The sequence below is a fragment of the Typha angustifolia genome, chromosome 12 (genome assembly GCF_048772165.1).
Source record: "Typha angustifolia cultivar Huaian chromosome 12, ASM4877216v1, whole genome shotgun sequence".
Taxonomy (NCBI): domain Eukaryota; kingdom Viridiplantae; phylum Streptophyta; class Magnoliopsida; order Poales; family Typhaceae; genus Typha; species Typha angustifolia.
In genome coordinates, this window is record NC_133250.1 from 7,061,181 (window position 1) to 7,081,149 (window position 19,969).

The 19,969-nt window shown below is 34.3% G+C and overlaps 1 protein-coding gene across 2 annotated transcripts; it reads right to left on the reverse strand.

Moving 5' to 3' along the window:
- Positions 1-680: 680 nt before the first annotated feature.
- On the reverse strand, positions 681-16,098 carry LOC140772686 (PHD finger protein ALFIN-LIKE 5-like). 2 transcript variants are annotated; one of them, XM_073114873.1, is made up of 5 exons: positions 15,791-16,098; positions 15,643-15,675; positions 14,335-14,563; positions 1,351-1,480; positions 681-1,260 (listed from the first exon to the last, which is right to left on the reverse strand). In XM_073114873.1, the coding sequence occupies exons 1-5, from the start codon at positions 15,888-15,890 to the stop codon at positions 991-993; spliced, it is 762 nt and encodes a 253-aa protein (XP_072970974.1). In that variant the 5' UTR covers positions 15,891-16,098; the 3' UTR covers positions 681-990. The 2 variants fall into 2 exon arrangements, with proteins under 2 accessions (XP_072970974.1, XP_072970973.1); XM_073114872.1 differs by having other exon boundaries at positions 681-1,263; positions 15,791-16,097.
- Positions 16,099-19,969: the final 3,871 nt, after the last annotated feature.

Here is a 19,969-nt window from a genome sequence, read left to right on the forward strand (position 1 = left end):
TATAATTATGCCTATATTGCCTTTGGCTTTGAACTAATCTATCTGGAAATTATAGTGTGCCATTAATCTTCTTCACATTCAAATCTCTTCGTATAAATTTGCCCCTAGTATGACCGTAGATTTAAAAGAGTTGATTAGTTTTTATGATAAGAAGCGTTCTTATTTCAGTATCTTCTTCTTGTTCTACTTTTTATACCTAAAAACTGCAGATAATTAATTAAGAGCCGAACTGTTCCCAAAGTCTCATACCCCTGAAGTCAACGCTAAACCAGTTTAAAATTTTTATCCCAAAAGAGAAGATTCCGTCAACCAATTTAACGATTCCCCAGGTCAGAAATTTTCAAGCTGATAGACTATGGAATAGAGTGTAGTTCTATACGTACTCCTCCGTATGCATGCGTGATATTTATACTTGAAATAGAAGAGAAATGGTGAGCTCAAGCAAGTCTTTTAAGTCTGTAGAATCTTTAAAAGAAAAGTAACAAATTAAGGCAGAAAGTTGAGAGAAGAACAGAATTTGTTGCTAGTCTAACTGGCAATTAGTTATGAAAAATAACATAACCAAATAGTAAACACAGCAGTTAAAACATGAAAGCTGTTAGTAATTCAGGCAAAGATTTCCTTCCAACAAAGGTTAAGTGGAAATCATCCAATATTAATAAGCAAACATGAAGAGGAGATTACCTAATAAACTGGTGTAACTTATCATAAACAAGCAAATGAGAAAATAGACTACCCTATTCAAACTTCTAAAGACTTTTTCATCAATCACTAATACCTAGTTTGGATTTACTTCCAACAATGTCTAAATGTCTGCCAAAAATAGCAGGAATGAGATTAGAAAGATGAATAATCTTAAAGTAGAGACAAGTAAATGATTCTAGAAAATAGAAACTTAACAGTTGATCCATATCTTCGCACATCTGATGATCCAGAGATGTTCTTCTTGGTGTTATGGAACACATATTCTACATAAGAGACATAAAGTACTTATGCCCTAGCCCTCTTGTTGGTGCTGCAATCCGGGCATTTGTACTGTTTAATATGCTCAGCTTTTGCAGGTGTAATCCGGACGCACTTTCCATGGAACCATCGCTCACAGACATCACAACATATCCAAAAATCATCATGAGCACTGCCGCATGCTCCACAGAGCGTGTTGCCATGTTCCTCTTCATCTTCTTCATCCTCCTCTTCTCCACTTTCTTCATCATCTTTAGGGGGCGCCATCTTTGAGGCCTTTGTATTTTCCTGTCTTGGCTGCTAAGAAGTTGGAACGAAAAAAAAGAAGGCAGACTAAATATTAAGAAAGAAAAAACAAGAGATCTTATGTAAGGTATCCATATTTACCGTCTTAGACCCGGATTTGTTGCTCTTGCTGCTATTGTGAGGGGTCTTCTCCTTGGTTTGCTTCTTTGCAGCTCCAGTCACAACCTCATATATCGTTGGGAGATTGTTGATCATGTTGAACAACCTCATCCTGTATGCAGACAGTTATACATACTAGCTTTTAGAGGAATTTTGTAAGTCAAGCATTAGGGAACAAATTGAAATGTTCATATAGTTTATACTTCACAATGCTGCAGGTCAAGCGCTATATAAGAACAGTGTATTAAAACAATTGTATCCAACAGTTCATCCTCAATATAACAAAGTACAGGCCAGTAACCTTTACACAGAATTTCTATAACAGTGATAGAGAACTTCAAAGATAAAAAGGTACAGATGAGAGCATTTTCAAATAAATGTAACATAATTTGCAGAAAAAAGGTCAAAGAGGCATCACCAATTGTCAGTTCTCCAATGAAATTGGAGTAAAAAATCAAACTTCCCACCCACCTACAGTAAGGTTGTAGATCTGGCAAATTATTCACATGCTGACACTACAGTAAGGTCCAACAACTTCCACTACCTCATAATGTACGAAAATTTATTAAAAAAAATAATAACACAGATGTCTTAGCTTAACTCCTGTCTAAGCTGCACTGTGCTAATTAAATAGCAGTATATTCATCTAGTTCTATATATTGCATGGTCAAAGTGAACCCTAAAATCGCACAACCAAAAGTAAATATATGCAAGCCACCAATGCACATCATTAACATTGAGAAATTTTAGATATGTTGGAATTAAAAAATAATCAATTTTGCAAAACTAAAAGCATTACAAATATTACAAGCATTTTAACTAATAACTTTGCTTTGCAGCTCAGGTTTGAGGACCTTTCCTAATAAGGTTTACTATAATCTGTCAATAGACTAGATCCATATATCATATATACACCTTAGAGATTTAAAGTAAATCTCTACTTTGTCAAGTTAAAATGCTTCAGAATAAACTTATAGGTCCTCAAGAAATTTCCCTACGCATAAAACTTAGCCTCCAGCATACTGCAGGAATACTTTCGAACATTGTAAACTGCTTTCCTTCAATTTAAATTGAGGGACTGCCTTTTAAGCTTTTTGGTCCACGAATATCTTTTCATTCCATTGCAGCTTCGCTACAAGACCAGTCTCTCGTACCCTAAGTTGATAAGCAAGTCCCAGCTGACTTTACTGAAAAATGCCCTTTTTCTCCTCAATTTTGAAGCTTAATCCCATGTTCATGGATAACTACTAATCATGGGCTGCTTCTTGGACAATCCTTCGTGACCTTTAATCAGACAAAGCCTTTCTAATAGGTCCCATACCTGACTGGAGCAAGTTACACGTAACCTCTTTGGTTGTTTGAAAGGGAAGGCATACCTCTGGTAGTCACCTTTCACATCCAAGACAGGAGCAAAAGATAGCATGACAAAGGGAAGCCGCCCAACCACTGCCTACTAAGACACAAAGAAGATGATGACTCGTTTCTTAGAAGGTAGTAGATTCACTATCTGCCTGACTAGCAGATCGTGAATAAATTATCAACCCTTAATGAATAGCAAATAAGCTCTCAATTGACCGTCCTCTCAATTATTAGTGGATTGTTAATTTAAATTCTCAATCAGCTAGTGGATCGAGAAATTGTTAATTTAAATTCTCGATCAGCTAGTGGATCATAAACTTAATTCTTGATCCACTAAGGATCAGTTCGCCTATTTGGCTCTACCAGTCATCAGCTTCCTAGTTCTCTCTATTCCCAAACACTACTGGGATGATAGGCAACGATGGTGTCCAAAGGTAGTTCATCTTTCCTCATCCAATCCATCTCCTCCAATTAACTCTTTTCAGGTTTGTATTGCTTCTCTTGCTATCAACAGATTGGCAAGAGAATGAGAGATGTATCACCCGGCACTGTGACTTCTGAGCAGCAGTAAATCCTTGAGAGCAAGGATAATTGCTATGCCATCATTAGAGGAAGAAAGTGTGTACATGATCCAACTGGTATAAAATACAATAGAGAATACAATCTTAGACTATTCCATACAAATATGCACCTCCTGGAAAATAGACAAAAATGTCAAGTCCTCTGCTCAACCTCTTTATGCTGGAGATCATAGCGGGACCAATGGAAACCTTAAAGAACTGAACATCTTCAAGGTGTCAAATCAAGAACCAACTTTTCTCAAAGAGTAAAATAACAAGGTAGCTTGTAACCAGATTCAAAGCTACTGATAAAGCAAATAAAGGCTGGTATTGGAATAACACTTGAGCGATGTCAATCAAAATGAAATGCTCAAGAAACAACTCATTAAACTCATACGAAGCATATAGGCACTGGTACATGACAAATATTAGGAGAGTCAACCTAATAATGTCTTCCTCCAAGGAATAAATGTAGTACAACGAACAGGGGCAGGAAAAAACAAATCCTATGACATCCTTATTATATATATATCCATGTTGTTCGTGACTGGAGAAAACCTGACTGGATAGGTCTGAATACTGAGCGCATAAAATTACGAAAGAGGTTATAAGTTAAATGATGGTCTTACAATGGGTAAAATGTATAGAAGCATACATAAGTATAATACATACATGAAGCAAGCATGCATGCAGGTAAGCACAAAAAATGAGAAAGGCAGCACGGCATCTACTGACGTGAAGCTGTCTTCATTCATACATTTAGCGAATCATCAAAGTGAGCAATTCGTTGGGAGCTGTCAACAACAAAAGCTCTATGATCGTAATGAGATGGAATTTGAGTAGAGGTTTATGAAGCCAAAAAAGATCTGAAGTAGGGAAAAGAATGTCATGGTCCATAACTATCTTCTTAAGACCTTTAAGAAATTATCAAAAATATGTATGTCAGCATGACTGCTCTATTTCAAATATTAAAGAAGAGAATCGTGAATGTCGATACCTATTCCCTGTTCAAAATAACTTCTTAAAATATTGTCACAGTTAAACAGTTTACAGCTAGCGTTGACAATCAACAAATACACAGGTTAAGTAAAAGCAGCAGTATTCCTATAAAAAGAAAAGAAGTTCTGACTAATGCACTACAAGGCATGGTTTCCAATTTCGGCTAGGATATTTGCCATTTTGGCCATTACCCGGCCCGTTTTGGGGGGGATGGGTCAGATCTCCCAGCGGGATATCAATTATTGATATCCCCCACCTGCTTCTCTTTCTCTCTTTCTCTCTTTTTTTCTCTCTCTTTCTTTTTTTCTCTTCTTTTTAAAATCTCACCTCTCCGACCATGATCCGATGACCCTGGGTCAGTTAACTTTTTATTTCTTCTTCAGTTTTTAATTCTTTTCATTCTCTCTCTTTCTCTTCCTGCAGCGAAGAGCTGCACCTGCTGCTAAGAGAGACAGGGGGAAGAGGGAGAGAGCAGGGGATAATAGAGAAAAAAAAATTAAGAGAGTTTTATTTTCTTAAATTCTAAATTATTTTATTTTTATTTATATTTACGTACATAATTATAGTAATTAAAAAGGCTCCAAAAGAGAAGTCGCATGATATTGACATCGAGTGGCAATAGTGCAACACTATTGGACAAGATAAAAAATGTTTTAAATGTAACTGGTGTGGGAATGAAATGAGTGATGGTATCAGCCGTTTAAAAGAACAATTAGCTACAAGGTAAATAAATGTAGCAGCTTGCACTTCGATGGTTGTGAAAGTTAGAAAAAAGATGTTGGCTCTAATTGGCAAAAATAAAAATAAACAATTTATATAATCTTGTACGCATTGATGATGATGATAATAGTGAGCAGAGTGGGAAAGATAATGAGGAGAGACAAATAAAGAGGGCAATGAAAAAGAACAAATATATATATATAAAAAAGGAAGAGATGAGAAGAAGCATTGATGGTAACTTTCAGAGATCTATATCAGTTCATATACATGGAGAAAGAGAATATAGGGATAAAAAGATAACAGTTCTACCCATCGAACTCCTGGTGTTACAACAGAGTCTAAAAATATTAGACCAATAGATGCATACCTTCAGAAAAAAAAGAGGTCATACACAAACTTCTATCAATACAACTCTTAAAAAAATTAAAAATGCAAAAAATCATATCGATAGGGTTATCTCTAAATTTTTTTTTAACCATATTTCTTTCAATGTAACTGATAGTCCTTATTATCACACTATGATGGATGCTATATAATTAGTAGGGCCTAGTGTTTTGCTTCCTAGTTCAAATGATATTACTACTAAATACCTTAATTCAGAAATAGATAAGTTTTATACTTCCATTGAGACATTTAAACCGTATTGAATGAATTTGGTTATACATTGATGTATAATGGATGGAGTACACAAAACAGAAGAAAAATAATTAATTTTTTGATGTACTCGGGCATGAAAACAATATTTCTAAAGTCTATGGATACTACTGCTCATTTCAAAAATGCAGATGATATTTGTTAGATAATGGATGAGGTGGTATAAATGAGCCTAAAATTGATATAGTTATACATGAAGGTCAGAGGTTGACAAATTTTGTATACAATTATAATTAGGTTCTTAATTTACTTAGGTAGATGACTGGTAGTAGAAAGATCATCAGACTCGACGTCACTAGATTTGTCACTCATTTTTTTTGCATTGGATAATATCATGTGCTACAAGAATGATATTATTTGAATATTTATATGACATAGTCATAAAAATTAAGAATATAAAACCTAAAAATAAAACTTTGAAGAATATGACTCTTAGAAATACATTTTGGGATGATATTACAATGCCACAGCAATATTTAAGCCTATTGTCAAAGTATTACAACTTATAAATAGTGATAATAAGTCTGAGATGGATTTCTTATATGAGGCAATGGATATAGTAAAAAAATAAATCAAAAAAATATGATGCAAAGTTATAAAAAGTGATAGAAGATAATTAATTCTAGATGGAACAAACAATTACATAGAGATATACATGTTGCTAATAGGCATGCTTCTAATTTACTAATTTACTTTTATTTATGAATATTTAAAATTTTGAATTATTACAAAATTTAATTTTAAAATTTCTACATGATATTTTCTTAATCTAATATTTTAATTATCTAAAATATCAATAATGATTTTGAAGTCTTGTTAAGAGTTAAGAAGATAATCAGTAGGCTTGAGTCCAACATTCATTAACAAATCTTTTGCAATAAAAAAGTGAATTATAATTCAATTAAATAATTTCATTATTATTTGTTTCAAAATTTAACTCACTATAATTAATTTCTTATTAAATGTATGCAACAACATATTTCAGATTTCAGATGGAAAGATAGATGGAGAGCTAGGCAATTTAGTATTGCTAAAGTTATTATAGCTATATCTCATAACACTCCAGCTGAATAGTAATCTATATATCAATAGAAAAAGACACCAGATTTGACACCAATAGTAAAGAAAATTTTAAGTTAAACCGTGTCTTGATCACAATATGAAAAAAAATTAGACAACTTTCTCTTACACCTAATTGATTGACAATAGAAAGATTGTAAAAATTAGTTTTCTACCATTATAATATAAGATTGAAGGAGAAATTTAATAAGGCAAAAAATTGAATAGCTAATTAATTTAAATCTTGTTTTTGATGAAGAAGACTCGTTGCCTCTATAGAGGAGTAGAAGATAGATTATTAGATGATAGAGAATTTTTATAAATATTTAAAAAATTTCTGATCTAATACGAGCGGCCGATACAGTCAATATGTATCGTTTTTCCATGCGATCGATACCAATTCTAATCCTGGAAATCTTGCTACAAGGGGTACCTAGTTTATCTAGCATTATCTAATGGGCAAGTTAAACAATGCATATTTTGCGAACAAATAAGAGCTTTGAATAATCTTGCAACATATAGCACATACAAAAATGAAGACCTAAATTACTATCTATTATGAAATGATAGTACAGATAGTAGAGATTGATATATTTCCATGTGGATAAGCATCACAAGCCATGTTGAAATATTTTCATGCAGTTTAAACCAGTTAGCAATGAAAATTTTAAATAACTTGCTCACTGTTAAGATAAGAAGGTCCATTGGAAAATCTTTCTGACTGGTCACTTTAAGATTAAGGTTAACTAAATGGAAATTAACTCAAAGAGCATTAAATGTGAAAGGTTGGTTGTAAGGACAGACCATTCTTACATAAATATTAATGAACAACTTTTACATCATATTCTACATAGTCTTCCAATAATAAATATTGACCCTAGAAAGCAACCAAACTAGTATCTTTTCTTTATTAGGTCATTGTCTATTCCACAGTGCAGCACTTCATGAAGTTGTGCAAGTAACTATTGCAACTTATCAACTATGCATGTACTACCTTATGAACATAGAGTGGTTGTCCTTCGTCTCCATTGGTTAATATTCCAATCAAATAGCTAAACCAAAATTTTCTCGATCATGATCTCACTATTATAAACATTATTCATTCACCAATTTTATTGTGCCTATTATAACAAACATCCATGTAAGGAACTATCCACTTTTCAAACTTATAAATAGTTCCCAAGGTCTAGTTTGGACCACTTTTGACACATGAAAGATTTTAGAAAAAAGATGTTCCCATGTAAAATCTATACTTACACTGAAAGTATTCTTTTTTATCTTTTTAATTTTTGTGATAGATCATGAATATACTAGACAAAGAACTAGACATCTCCATTTCAAGAAAGGGGTCACAATGGGCCCAATTCACATATTTGGCTCCAGTAGAAAATCACTAAATATCAACACCAACATTCATAGGTGAAATTGAACCTATAACCTCTACCATAAGTTAGTGGGACTCACCATTGAGCTACAACTATAGCCTAAATGACCCCATCTTAATAGGTCTTAGAAGGATAACCTAACAAAGTCAAGAAAAAATCACATCATGTCATCACAAATATATCTAAGGAGTATTTCTTATATGCTGAAGGAATTGTGACATCCAGTTATTAGAATGTCACATTTTCATGATGAGGAGGGCCACAATAAACATAAAGTGAAATCTATTATTCTCTTGATTTCCCTCCAAGTGTCAGCTACTAAAATGGTAGTGGAACGTCAAAAAACTTCCATAATTTAAATGAAACAAAAGAAGGATTCACACATTTCCACCAAAAAAAAAAAAAAATCAAGCACTTATTATTTTTCTTTTCAAATTTGCCCCCAAGAAACAATTTGAATTGGTTAATGTCCTAATAGTAGGTTTAAAATATAAGATCCTACTGTTATTATATAATGGATTTATAAAAACTCAAAATTCCTTGGCATCTAGCTTGTCAAATTTCAAGTGTCTTTCTATATGGTGTTCAACAAAGTCAACTTGCAGGTTAGTGTGGCTGTAAGAGTGTCTGATTCAGGAATAACTATGAAAAAAAAGCAGTTTATAAAGAGAGGAACAAAGATTGGCACTTTATATTATCTTCATAAAATTGAAAAAGTAGAGTAATAAATCAATGAGATTCCTAACGATCAATATGGTAAACTCTGAGTGAATAGGATAGAAAGCATATTCTGTTCAAAAAGCGATTGTATTTGTATCCTACTGAGCCTCAATCTAATATCTTATTTCCCAAAAGGCCCCTAAGCATCCACCATGGGCTTATATTATTTATAACCAACTTTAAATAGATTCCTAATTGGATCAGATAGGAAAAAAAAAGAATAACTGCTCCAAAGAAAGTTAGATTAGTCCTGGTGGCTTAGGAAGTTCCACAGTTTATTTTGGATGGAAGGAAAAGCCAAAAGTTCTTCCTTCATCCATTTTCCATCACTTTCTCTTCCATTTTGCTCCGTAGAAGAGCACAATAGCATACTAGTCGTAGTGTCATCTACATTTTATTTTCCTCCACTTACCCCATCATTTTACTGTTGTTAAGGTCTTAGGTATCGAAGAATTTAAATTATGCAATAGAAATTTATCCATTTGTTATCATATTTAATCTTAATCTAATCTACACACCTCTTGCACCTTAAAACTTTTAATCTTATATTATTCAACAACTCGATGACAAATCAGAACTGTTTTTAGGCCAAATAAAATGAAGAGTCACATGGGTATCAATAGGAGCCACCAGCATGGATCAATTTGGGTAACAACAAGAACATAGGTTTAAACAGGAAAGCCAACAAACAAATTGCCACAGATCATATGATTTAAAATCACCAGGATCCCAACAAATGCCTATGTTAAAGAAACCCATCCAATTAACCATATGAATTCACCAAGCTAGCCACCTGTTCCATTGATATGGACATATCTGAGATCAACAAATGCTCAAAAGTTCCTCTATTCAATCCTTTTCCTTCTTGTTGCTGGATATATCGTTCATATACATTTTCTCTTCATTTTCCGAGCCTCTAGTGAGTTACAGAGTTAGAAAAGACCTACATTTAAACTGAATTCTTTCTTGTTAAGGAATCTCTTTCTAGTATTAGGAGATTCTCTGGAAGAAATATGAGGTTCTGCTTCTGGTGGGAACATGCTATTGGGTGACAGTCCCTCTTATGGGGACAAATCAATATGTTCTAAAAAGAAATATTTGAATAGCAATCTCATCAATATTATAATTATCATACCAAATCCCATCAATCGTATCACTTTTTTGAGAAATGAGAGGCATCTAAGTCATACAAATAAAGAGATCTATTCAACTACATCAATCAATAGGCTCTCTTCCATAAAATAGAATTTCCTGCCTTTGAACTACATAGAAAAGACTCGTAGCTCATTTGCTCCAATTCTAGAACATATGTTCTGTTGACACTTCCTATTCTCTCAGGAATCAAATTTAAATATATGTGTAAACTATCAATTCTTGGCAACTTGAATTTTGAGACCAAGATGTAATCAATTTTGAAAATGTTACAAAATGATAGGTTCCTACCCGATGGAACCCTATCAAGCATACCACAGCAGAATAATGGTGAAAATAAAGAAGACAAACTCTAGCCCCCTAGCTAGACTTGAGAGAGAAGAGATAAGAGAAGAAAATATTTTTTATTGCTTGCCCTAACTCACATAAAACAACATATATATAGTCTTTCAATCAGACCGGTCAGTTAAGGAAGGAAAAGAAGTCAAACTCTAATCAAACTCTGAAATAAATCAACTTAAAGTCCTATAGGCGTTCAAATGCATCAAAAAAATTTCCAAGCAAATTAGACTGGCCTTTGAACATTCGGAAGGCCATTCGAATGCTTCTTTTTTTTCTCTCGAGCACTAGCATTCAAACGCTAGGAAGTCTGTTCAAACGATCGACTCAGGATTCGTCCGTTTTGACAAATCTTCTCCCGTGGCTAGACATTGTCTCTTTTGATATGTAGACTAAAATGGAGTAATTAGACATCCATTCCTATCAATCTCCTTCCCTTGAAAATGAACCTTGTCCTCAAAATTCAAATGTAGAACCCACAACTTTAGCTCCTCAAAATCTTCCCAAGTAGCATCCTTTAATGGCAATTCCTCCCATCTATTGGCGGCACTAAGTAACATCCAAACCACCAGACCCGAATCCCATAGATTTTGCTTGGCTATTGGCGACCTGAATGAATTCATCTCCATCTTCATCATCAAGAATGTCATTGTTTTATGACTCATCCTTTGTCGTAGTGAGTTCACTTGTCCTATCTAAAGGACCGTCCCTACATCCCTTTGCAACCAATACTTCTTTCCTATCGTCTCAAACTGTCGATCCTTATGCATTCGTGCTAAGTCCATAGCATGAACTATCGCTTGAGGCTTGAAAGGTTCACTTCCAGGTTTATCTCCTCTCATAGCCCTCTAATGAAGCAACCCAACAGTCCCAACTCTTGCCATCTATAGACTCTCAAAGCCAATTTCTCAAAGTCGTTCTAATAATCTGAGGGTCCCCATTTGTTGCAGCTTCTTCAAAGCTTCATAAAAATTATCATATTCTGATGGTCCAAACGTCAATGTTAATCCTCAAGTAAGCTTTGACCAATCTATCATCAAGTTCATTTTTAGAAACCATTAAGAACCATTGCAAGACCTCAACATGTGAGCGGAATGTGGCAAACCAAACCTTTCCACTAGTTGCATCCCTTGGTGGTGAAAAATTGCTCCATCTTGAATAACCAACCTATAAGGTCTTCACCCGAGAACTTCGAAAAGTCCAAACGAGTGATTCCAGGCTGAACTCGCCCAATATGGCCTTTCTTAATTCCCCTCGTCAAAGCGGTTGTTGATCTCCTTTCCATCCAAGCCAACACCTCCGTGATACGAAGCATCTGTTCCTTCATCTCCTCCATGTTTGTATTCATTATTTGCATGGCCTCCTCAAGCTCCAACTTCTTCCTAGCCTGCTGATGAAGAGTCAACTCCAACACGTCGAGACGGTCCTCAACCAATGTTGCCCATGTCTTTGACATCCGTCCAACCCTTGTGGCTACTTAAAGAACAAGGTTCCGTCAACCGACCACATAAGCTCTGATACCAATTGATAGGTTCCGAATCAACAGAACCCTATCAAGCAATACCATAGCAGAATAATGGTGAAAATAAAGAAGACAAACTCTAGCGCCTTAGCTAGACTTGAGAGAGGAGATAAGAGGAAAATATTTTTTATTGCTTGCCCTAACTCACATAAAACTATATATGCATAATCTCTCAATCAGACTAGTCACTTAAGGAAAGAAAACACGTCAAACCCTAATCAAACTCTGAAATAAATCAACTTAGTGTTCGTCGTGCATTCGAACAGATTGGAGGGTGTTCAAACGCATCAAAGATTTTCCAGGCAAATCGAACTGGCGTTCAAAAATCAAGAAGGTCATTCAAACATTCTAGTGGCCTTTTTGCTCTTGGGCACTAGCGTTCGAATGTCCCACTAAGGATTCGTTTGTTCTGACGAATCTTCTCCTCCCGCGGCCAGACATCTTCTTTGATATGTAGACTGAAGTGGAATAATTAGACCTCTATTCCTATCACAAAACTTCATTTAATTGGTTTCAAATCTTGTTCCAATACGCCCACAAATGTAATAACAGAAGTTAGAAATTTGATGGCACCTTGTATCAGTTTGGTCACTCATTTACCTCCTTGCTTCTTTAGTGATACAATTGATCATAGTGAACTATTGTTAGGTGCAAGTATATTTTCCTTGCCTGAACTATGACTTGGTATCACATGGCAATCCTAAAAAAAAGCATAAAATCTGCCTCCTGAATTAAAAATTTCCACCCTTCTATTAAAAATCTCCACCCTTATAGAAGGGCGTAGTGTGACATTTTAAATAGTGTAAGAGACAAATTATATGGTTTTATTCTTTAAGTTGTAATGTGCAAATGTGATATAGGTCATAATGTAAGGGGTGTAAATGTAACTAAACCTTATTGTCATTATCTTACTTAATAAACGAAGAGTAATGCTTCACCAAACAATACCATACAAAATGTTGGAGATTAGAGAGGAAAAAAGAAATTGCGTTTTACGCCCTAGCTCTTTTACTTATTTTTTAATTTACATCCTACATTTTCAATATTTGCAAATCAAACCTTACATTTTTACCAAACCTTTGCTGGAAAATATCCTTGATTAGGTTAGGTTAACAATAACACTATTTTGGTTGATAGCATATAAAAAAGGAACATTTCGCCCACTATAAACTATTCTTTTTAAATACCTAAAATGCCCCTATCTTCCTCCTTTCTTTTAGGGCATAATGATTAATAAGATTTCATCTTCTTCCTTCGCCAAAATCTCAAAGCAAGAGGGAACAAATTAGATCCAGTAAAAAATGAAAGCGAGTTCTTATCCTCCAACCCCCTTTCTCTTCCACCTCCTCTTCTCCTCCGACCTCTCTTCTCCTCCACCCGAAATATATCATTTTATCTTGTTTTAGGTAAGTTAGGTTGAGTAAGATATCTTTTTTAAAGGAATTTGGATAAGATATTTAAGGTAGGATGAGAGTATTTTGGTAATCTTCACAGCGTAGTTAACATAACATTAGAGTTTGGTTAAATTCAATTAATAGATCTTGTAGCATAGTGTTTTTTGCAAATATTTGGTAAAATATAAGGCTCAATTTGCAAATATTGAAAATACAAGATGTAAACCACAAATAAATAAAATAGCAGGATGCTGAATACAAATTTCCCACAAAAAAAAAAGAGATTTCAAATTAACTAACTGGAAGCCATAGGTTGACATCCCAGCGCCATAAGATAATAGGCATCGATTTTTTTTCCCCTCAATAAAAGCATCAAGTTTGGACAAAAAGAGAGAATAATGCAAACCTAACAGGGGAGGGGAGAGAGAAGAAAAAAGAAGTTCAGTTATGATCTAACACTAAGCGGACAAAATACAAATGGGATCTCAAAATAACATGTGGGTGTAAGACATGTCACAATTCACTAAAGGCAAGGTATCTACATGATCGGATGGTATCATGAAACCATCATTTTTCAAAACCTAGAAGAAACTAAGATATAATATCTATAAATGGATGTCCACTTATTTGAAAATCACTGTGAAGTCATGCAAATACATTGTGCTGCTAACTGGCTATAGCCTATGAGTTAAGCATCAATGTCAGACCAAGAGAGTAAAAAATGCAATAAATAAAGCCACCCATCAAGTAATATCAGTGAAGTGAATAGATTCTGATATTCAGCAGCTTAAATGGGATGTACATGTGATACTGAATCCAAATAAGTAACAACTTGGAAGTTGAAACATTAAGATCACTAATCCTTGTGGAGTAAGATCCCAATCCAGAGAATAATTTGCTGGACAGCAGAAAGGAACAAAGCCAAGAGAAATATCATTTTGATATACTCTTATTTCATTCTGATTGTCGTAAAATGGTCGACGTTAATGTCTAACTGCTAAAATAGGCAAATCATTAACTAGAAAGGGGGGAGAGAGAGAGAGAGTCAAGGCATAAAATACAAGATAATTGAAAATAGCTCCAATTAAAAGAAAATGTAATACCTGGCCTCTTTATCAAATCCAAAACGTGCTGCGAAGTAGAATGCAACAGCCAATAACCATGCATCACTGTGAACAGCAACAAGTGCCAACCAATCCTTCTCATCCATTCCATCCCTAGCAAAATTGATGCCCAATGCTGGTTCAGGAAGCTCCGGAGGTACTTCCTCAGCTGGCAAGTTTACCTCCCAAGTCTCATTAGGAAGTCCATAAAGACACAAGTTCTCCTTCTCTGCAGGAAAAGAAAAAAAAAACATGATAAATTATGGAGCAAAATCTGTTCCTAATTAACCATGATGGATATCCCTATAAAGTTTTAAGTTTCTTAGCAAGAACTTCCCATGCTTTACAGTTCCACCAACAACGATAGAAATTGATCTTACCAAGTATAGTGATGAAAACAGATCAAAATAGTATTTGTTCCCACTCACTTCCATATCCAGAAGAAGTCGATAAGACACAAGGATTTCATGGATCCAGAATACATATGGTTTGAGACCAAAAAAAAAAACATCCATATGCTGAGCTGTATATGAATATATAGATTATACAGAACTGTGGATAAGCATCTGAATATCTGCTTCTCTATATCATTTTATATTTCTCACATATGAAGTAATTAGTTAGGATATTAATTCAATCAGCATCTTAAATGTCTGGAATTCAAATTCATTAGTTAATTCTCATATACTGAGTACTTTCCCAAGAAATGTATCTATTTTGGCATTTCAGTGTGATTCTTTAGGTAGATATCAAGCATATCATATAATCTTAGTTCTGCAAAACTAATATGTTTTGCTTTAAAGCCCTAAGGTAAAATGTATATAAATAGTCTACCTGTATATTTAAAGTAAAACAATCGTGTGAATCAGTAATCAGATTTAGGTTATATCCATCTCAAATCCTGTCACATGCAGTTACTATAATAGAATAAACTACAGATTATCTCCTAATAAATGACCAGCAAACAAGTATTGAGTATTGCAGGAACAAGCTTTTGAGCCATGATAAATTAAAAAATCATTAATTTCATGTACTATCGGAAAGATAAAAGGAGTAAACATAGTGGTTCTCTGCAATACACAATACACAATATCATTACAGAAAGACCATCAGAACAGAAACTTTCTACCCCAACTAAGTTATCACTCTTATATAACAATGCAACAGTAATGGGCCTAAAGAAATCGCTGAGAAACAAAACTCCTCGCACTAAATCTACAACATAACAACCTGTACCAACTAATCGAACGACAAGCACATAGATTAAAAATCGAGCGATCCAAAAGAAAGAGATCAGCCCAAACTCACCGGGATCACAAAGCTGGTAGAATTTCTCGACATCTGCAACACGAACAAGAAAGCAAACACATCAATTCCGAGCCAAAACCAACAAACTCCTAAGTAATCGAACTCGAGACACGAGGTCAGAGGAGGAGGAGTAGGAGGCGAGAGTTACCGTTGGTGAGAGCCTTGATCATGCCGGCTCGCCGGCCTCGGAAATCGCGGAAGACCTCCTCCGCGGTGCGAGAATTGTACGCCGCAGCGCCGCCTTCCATCACCTAACCCAGAGGAGAGAGAGAAGAGTACGGGATCGCGATTAGGGTTTCTCCCGGGGAACAATTAGGGTTTCAAGAGGCGGAGGCGTGCAGATCGGGGCTCGGAGCAGAGAGGGGGGGGAGGAGGAGGAGGAGGAGGAGGAGGAGAAGGAGGAGGAGGAGATGGGAGGGAATGTTAAGAGGGAGAAGGGAATTTGTGGTTTTATTTGCAAATATTTGGGATTTTAACCTTCTTATGTATCCTTCCTTCTTTCCGTGCGGAGAAGTTTACAAACCACAAGATGTTGTTTACAAAGAACACCCTGAATTTGTTTATATCACAGATAAAGCTTTTTACTATTTAAAGATCATCTTAAAACCAAATATTCATTCTACTCTATTTTTTATTCGACGCGGCGTCGTAGTTCTTCCATTACAACAAAGTGAAGGACTCAGTCTATAGTTAACGGAAAGAGAGGGTTGGATTTTATTCATAATAGAGTCAAAAGGTAGGGTCCTATTTCTAATTTTCTCCATAACTTATTAGAAATTTTACAGTTTACACCTTACTTTTCCACTATCTACAAATAGAGTAAGCGTGTTACTACTATATTGCAATTTGCGCAGCTTTTTTGCACAAAAAGCACCCTAGAATTGGAGGACTTTTAATAAAGATCTTGCGAATTGGGGAATAGATTTGAAGTAGCATATAGTGTGTATAGGGGTGAAAACGGTCTTAACTCCGAGCCAACCAACTATCCGAGCCGACTCATATTGAATTCTGATCCGGATTTGGATTCGGATACGGATAGAATATTTGAAAAAAATTCAGATACGGATTCGGATACGGGTCGGATATATTTTTCGGATTCGGATACGGATATCGGATATCCGTTTACCTGTATATTTTTTAAATGATTTACAGTTTTTAGTTTAATTATTTAAATAGTAAATATTAATATTATTACTAATAATAGGTTATATATTATTTATAGAGATTAATTTCTCTAATTTTATATATTTGACATACAAAAAATTATTTGTCGTAAAACTCTTAATAATTTTATATTAATTATATTTTAAATAAAATATTATAATTATTTTAAATTCAATCAATTTCCGTTTAAGATCTGATCCTTTATCCGAAAATTATTCGTATCCGTTTAGTTAGGATATGGTTTTAAATTTTACTATCCGTCCAATATCCGTTTCCGTATCCGAAAATACGAATCGGGATATGTGTTGAACACTATCCGATCCGTATCCGATCGGTTTTCATCCCTAAGTGTGTACCATTATAGATAACTTTTTCTACTGTCCTCGATTTAGGGTCGAATTAAAAGGAGTGATCATTATTTTTATCCTCAAAATTAATTTCAATCTAATATTGAACGAATTGGGAAAAGTTGTATAACACTATTAAGATTATAATTGAGTACCATACTGAAATTTGATCAAAGTCAAACTTAATTAATTTTGAAGCTTGCATTATTTGATTAAATCCATTATTTTTTTATATATTAGAGGTTATGTTAAAATCAAACTATCTTATAAACTCTATATTGGTATAATTTTCATTAAGTTTGAATGAAAAATATACCTATTTCATTCAAATAAAAGTTTAAAATGATGCAGATAAAAGTTTAAAAAATAATTTAGCTTTTAATCGAAGATTATTGTAACTTACCCTAATTTATTCATCGCGAAAATTGCTTTGAGCTCATATAGGCTAGAAATTAATTTCAAGAAGAGTATGATCAAAGATATAGGCATAATCAATCTAGCTAACTCAATTTCTTTTTCTTTTTTAGACTACTCTAAAACACATTTATCAAATTTTAAGCTGGATAAAGCTTGAATTTAAAAAAGTAATAATAAAGAAGTTTTGAGTTTTAACTTTTCCATCACAAGGTATAAGAACTTCTTATATGGTAGTCCCATAATTATATAGAAATTATTACAAATTATATTCTATATTTTATCTATTTGTGATTCACACCAGTAATTCGACTCATTTTTTTTCTTATAGTTCTCATTTAACACTCTATGTTAACTTAGACAAACTAGAAAAATAAATATTCTATTATAATATACAAAATAATCTATAAATACCTAAATTACTTGTTTCTTCTTCGTCTACTTTTTCTCTATAAAAGAAAAGGAAGAATAAGAAGAAGAAAAGGAAGAGGAGGAGGAGGGGAAGGCGAAATATGAGAAAAGGCGGTGGTAGCGGTGGCGACAACGACGACAACAACGATAGAGGAAGTAGGTGGGGAAGACGGTGGAGGGATAGAAAATGAGAGGAAATAGTAAAAAAAATTTAGTAATTATTTGGTCGATATTAGTTAAAGTCAATTTACAAAATCCTCAAAAACATGGTGCGAATTATAAAATAGATAAAATATAAGGTGTGATTCATAAAAATCCGAATAATATATAAGTCTTCTCAGTGATAACTACTTTTTAGTTTATTATGCATCGGTCATTCTTTATCTAAACAATCCTTCCTTGAAGTCTCCTCTGAAGATCTTGAACTCCACTTGACTTTGTTTGTAAACCAAGTTTGTTAGGATTTTGTATCGACAATTTGAAATTTATAGAAGACTTACATTATTGATTACTATACAGTTTACAAAGCTGCCAATAACAAGGCTTTCAAACGGCATGTGAGACGGACGTCAATTTATAAGGCCTTGTTCGTATCTAGAATCGAAAGAAATAGGAATAGCAAAACCTAATTTATTATTCCTATAAGAGAGTCGATAGGGAGTAAAATAGTTTAGAAAGCATTTGAACACCTCTAGAAAATTGTTAACAGAGAGCAAGTGCTTTAGAGATGTTTGAATTCTTCCCAAATGGGTGGAGATGGACCAACATGAGATCCTTGGGTGTGCAAAGATGAGAAGTATTTTTCCCAGAGTCTATTCAGAATTATTTTTGGTTTTTAATTTTCAACTATACAAGGAAAAGAGTTGGGCAAACATTGAGATAATATATTGGAGCCCTAGAAAAACTTTGTTGAATCATTCATACGATATTCTAGAGACGGGTTTCATCGGACGTCTTTGACATCCAACATCAGTAGTCCCTGAAATCAATTGACCAATTATGAAAAAAACAAATTCTTAGGTTATTACAAGGAAGCGAACTTCAGATACAATTGTGGAATTTAGCGAGTGATTTGTAAGTAATTCTTGTATTTGCTATATTGTTTAGCGGTTGACGTGATCTTCGGATAAAGATTAGTGGTTTTAACCTTTTGAAGTTAAACCATCAGTGTTCAATTGTGAGAATTTCCAACTTGGCCGACACTGCTCGTGGAAAGTAGAAATCTTAAACAACAAACCTCTTATGTACTCGGTATCTTACGCAGTAGACTTTTATCTTTATTAAAGAAAATTTTTACTTAATTTTTTTTATATCCGATTACACTCGGAGTGTAAGAAGTTTTTGGACGACTGAGGTTAGGCCGTACACAGTAAGCAATGTAGATGAAACAGACACCTTAATTAGAGGCTTTACTTTTAACTTCCTACAGTCAACTTTAGGGAAAAAAAATGGTGAGAGATGTCAATGGAATAGTGTCACTCATTCACATCCAGCTGAGAAGAAACTTAGTCAATCTTCATGAACTCAACTTGTTGTTTGTTTTTACTCGCAACTGCTATAAAAAAAAAATGGACGATGAGGAAGAGAACAGGTTTCAACCTGAAAGAAAAACAAATGATCTCAATCGACAAACTTTTCAGTTCCCCAGATCGATCATCGAAAGTATTCTCATAAACTCAGACACAAATCCAATATACAAAGATACAAAATATGTACACAGATTCTAAAACATCCTGAATCGGAAACACACCCACTTGTGCAAACTAATTAATACAAAACTTCACACCGTACGTCCGGAAAGTCAACTCTCAGAGTCTGTTAAACAGTTCAAAGAAATAGTTGAAACTCATATTACCAGTTAGACGATGACTCCTGGCATCTTCCTGGAGTGAGTTCTCCAAAGGCTGAAACCATCACTTGCAAACTAACTACGGGTGACAGAATCCCAGGAAAGATTTCAAGAAAGCAACGATTTTACTCATTCAGATATG

What these genes read in the sequence shown, in the direction of transcription:
- LOC140772686 (XM_073114872.1), bottom strand. Translation starts at nt 15,890, where the DNA reads ATGGAAGGCGGCGCTGCGGCGTACAATTCTCGCACCGCGGAGGAGGTC. An exon ending in CTACCAGCTTTGTGATCCCG is followed by an intron (nt 14,564 to 15,642) that starts GTGAGTTTGGGC and finishes CTTTTCCTGCAG; the next exon opens with AGAAGGAGAACTTGTGTCTT. An exon ending in GGATTTGATAAAGAGGCCAG is followed by an intron (nt 1,481 to 14,334) that starts GTATTACATTTT and finishes GTCTGCATACAG; the next exon opens with GATGAGGTTGTTCAACATGA.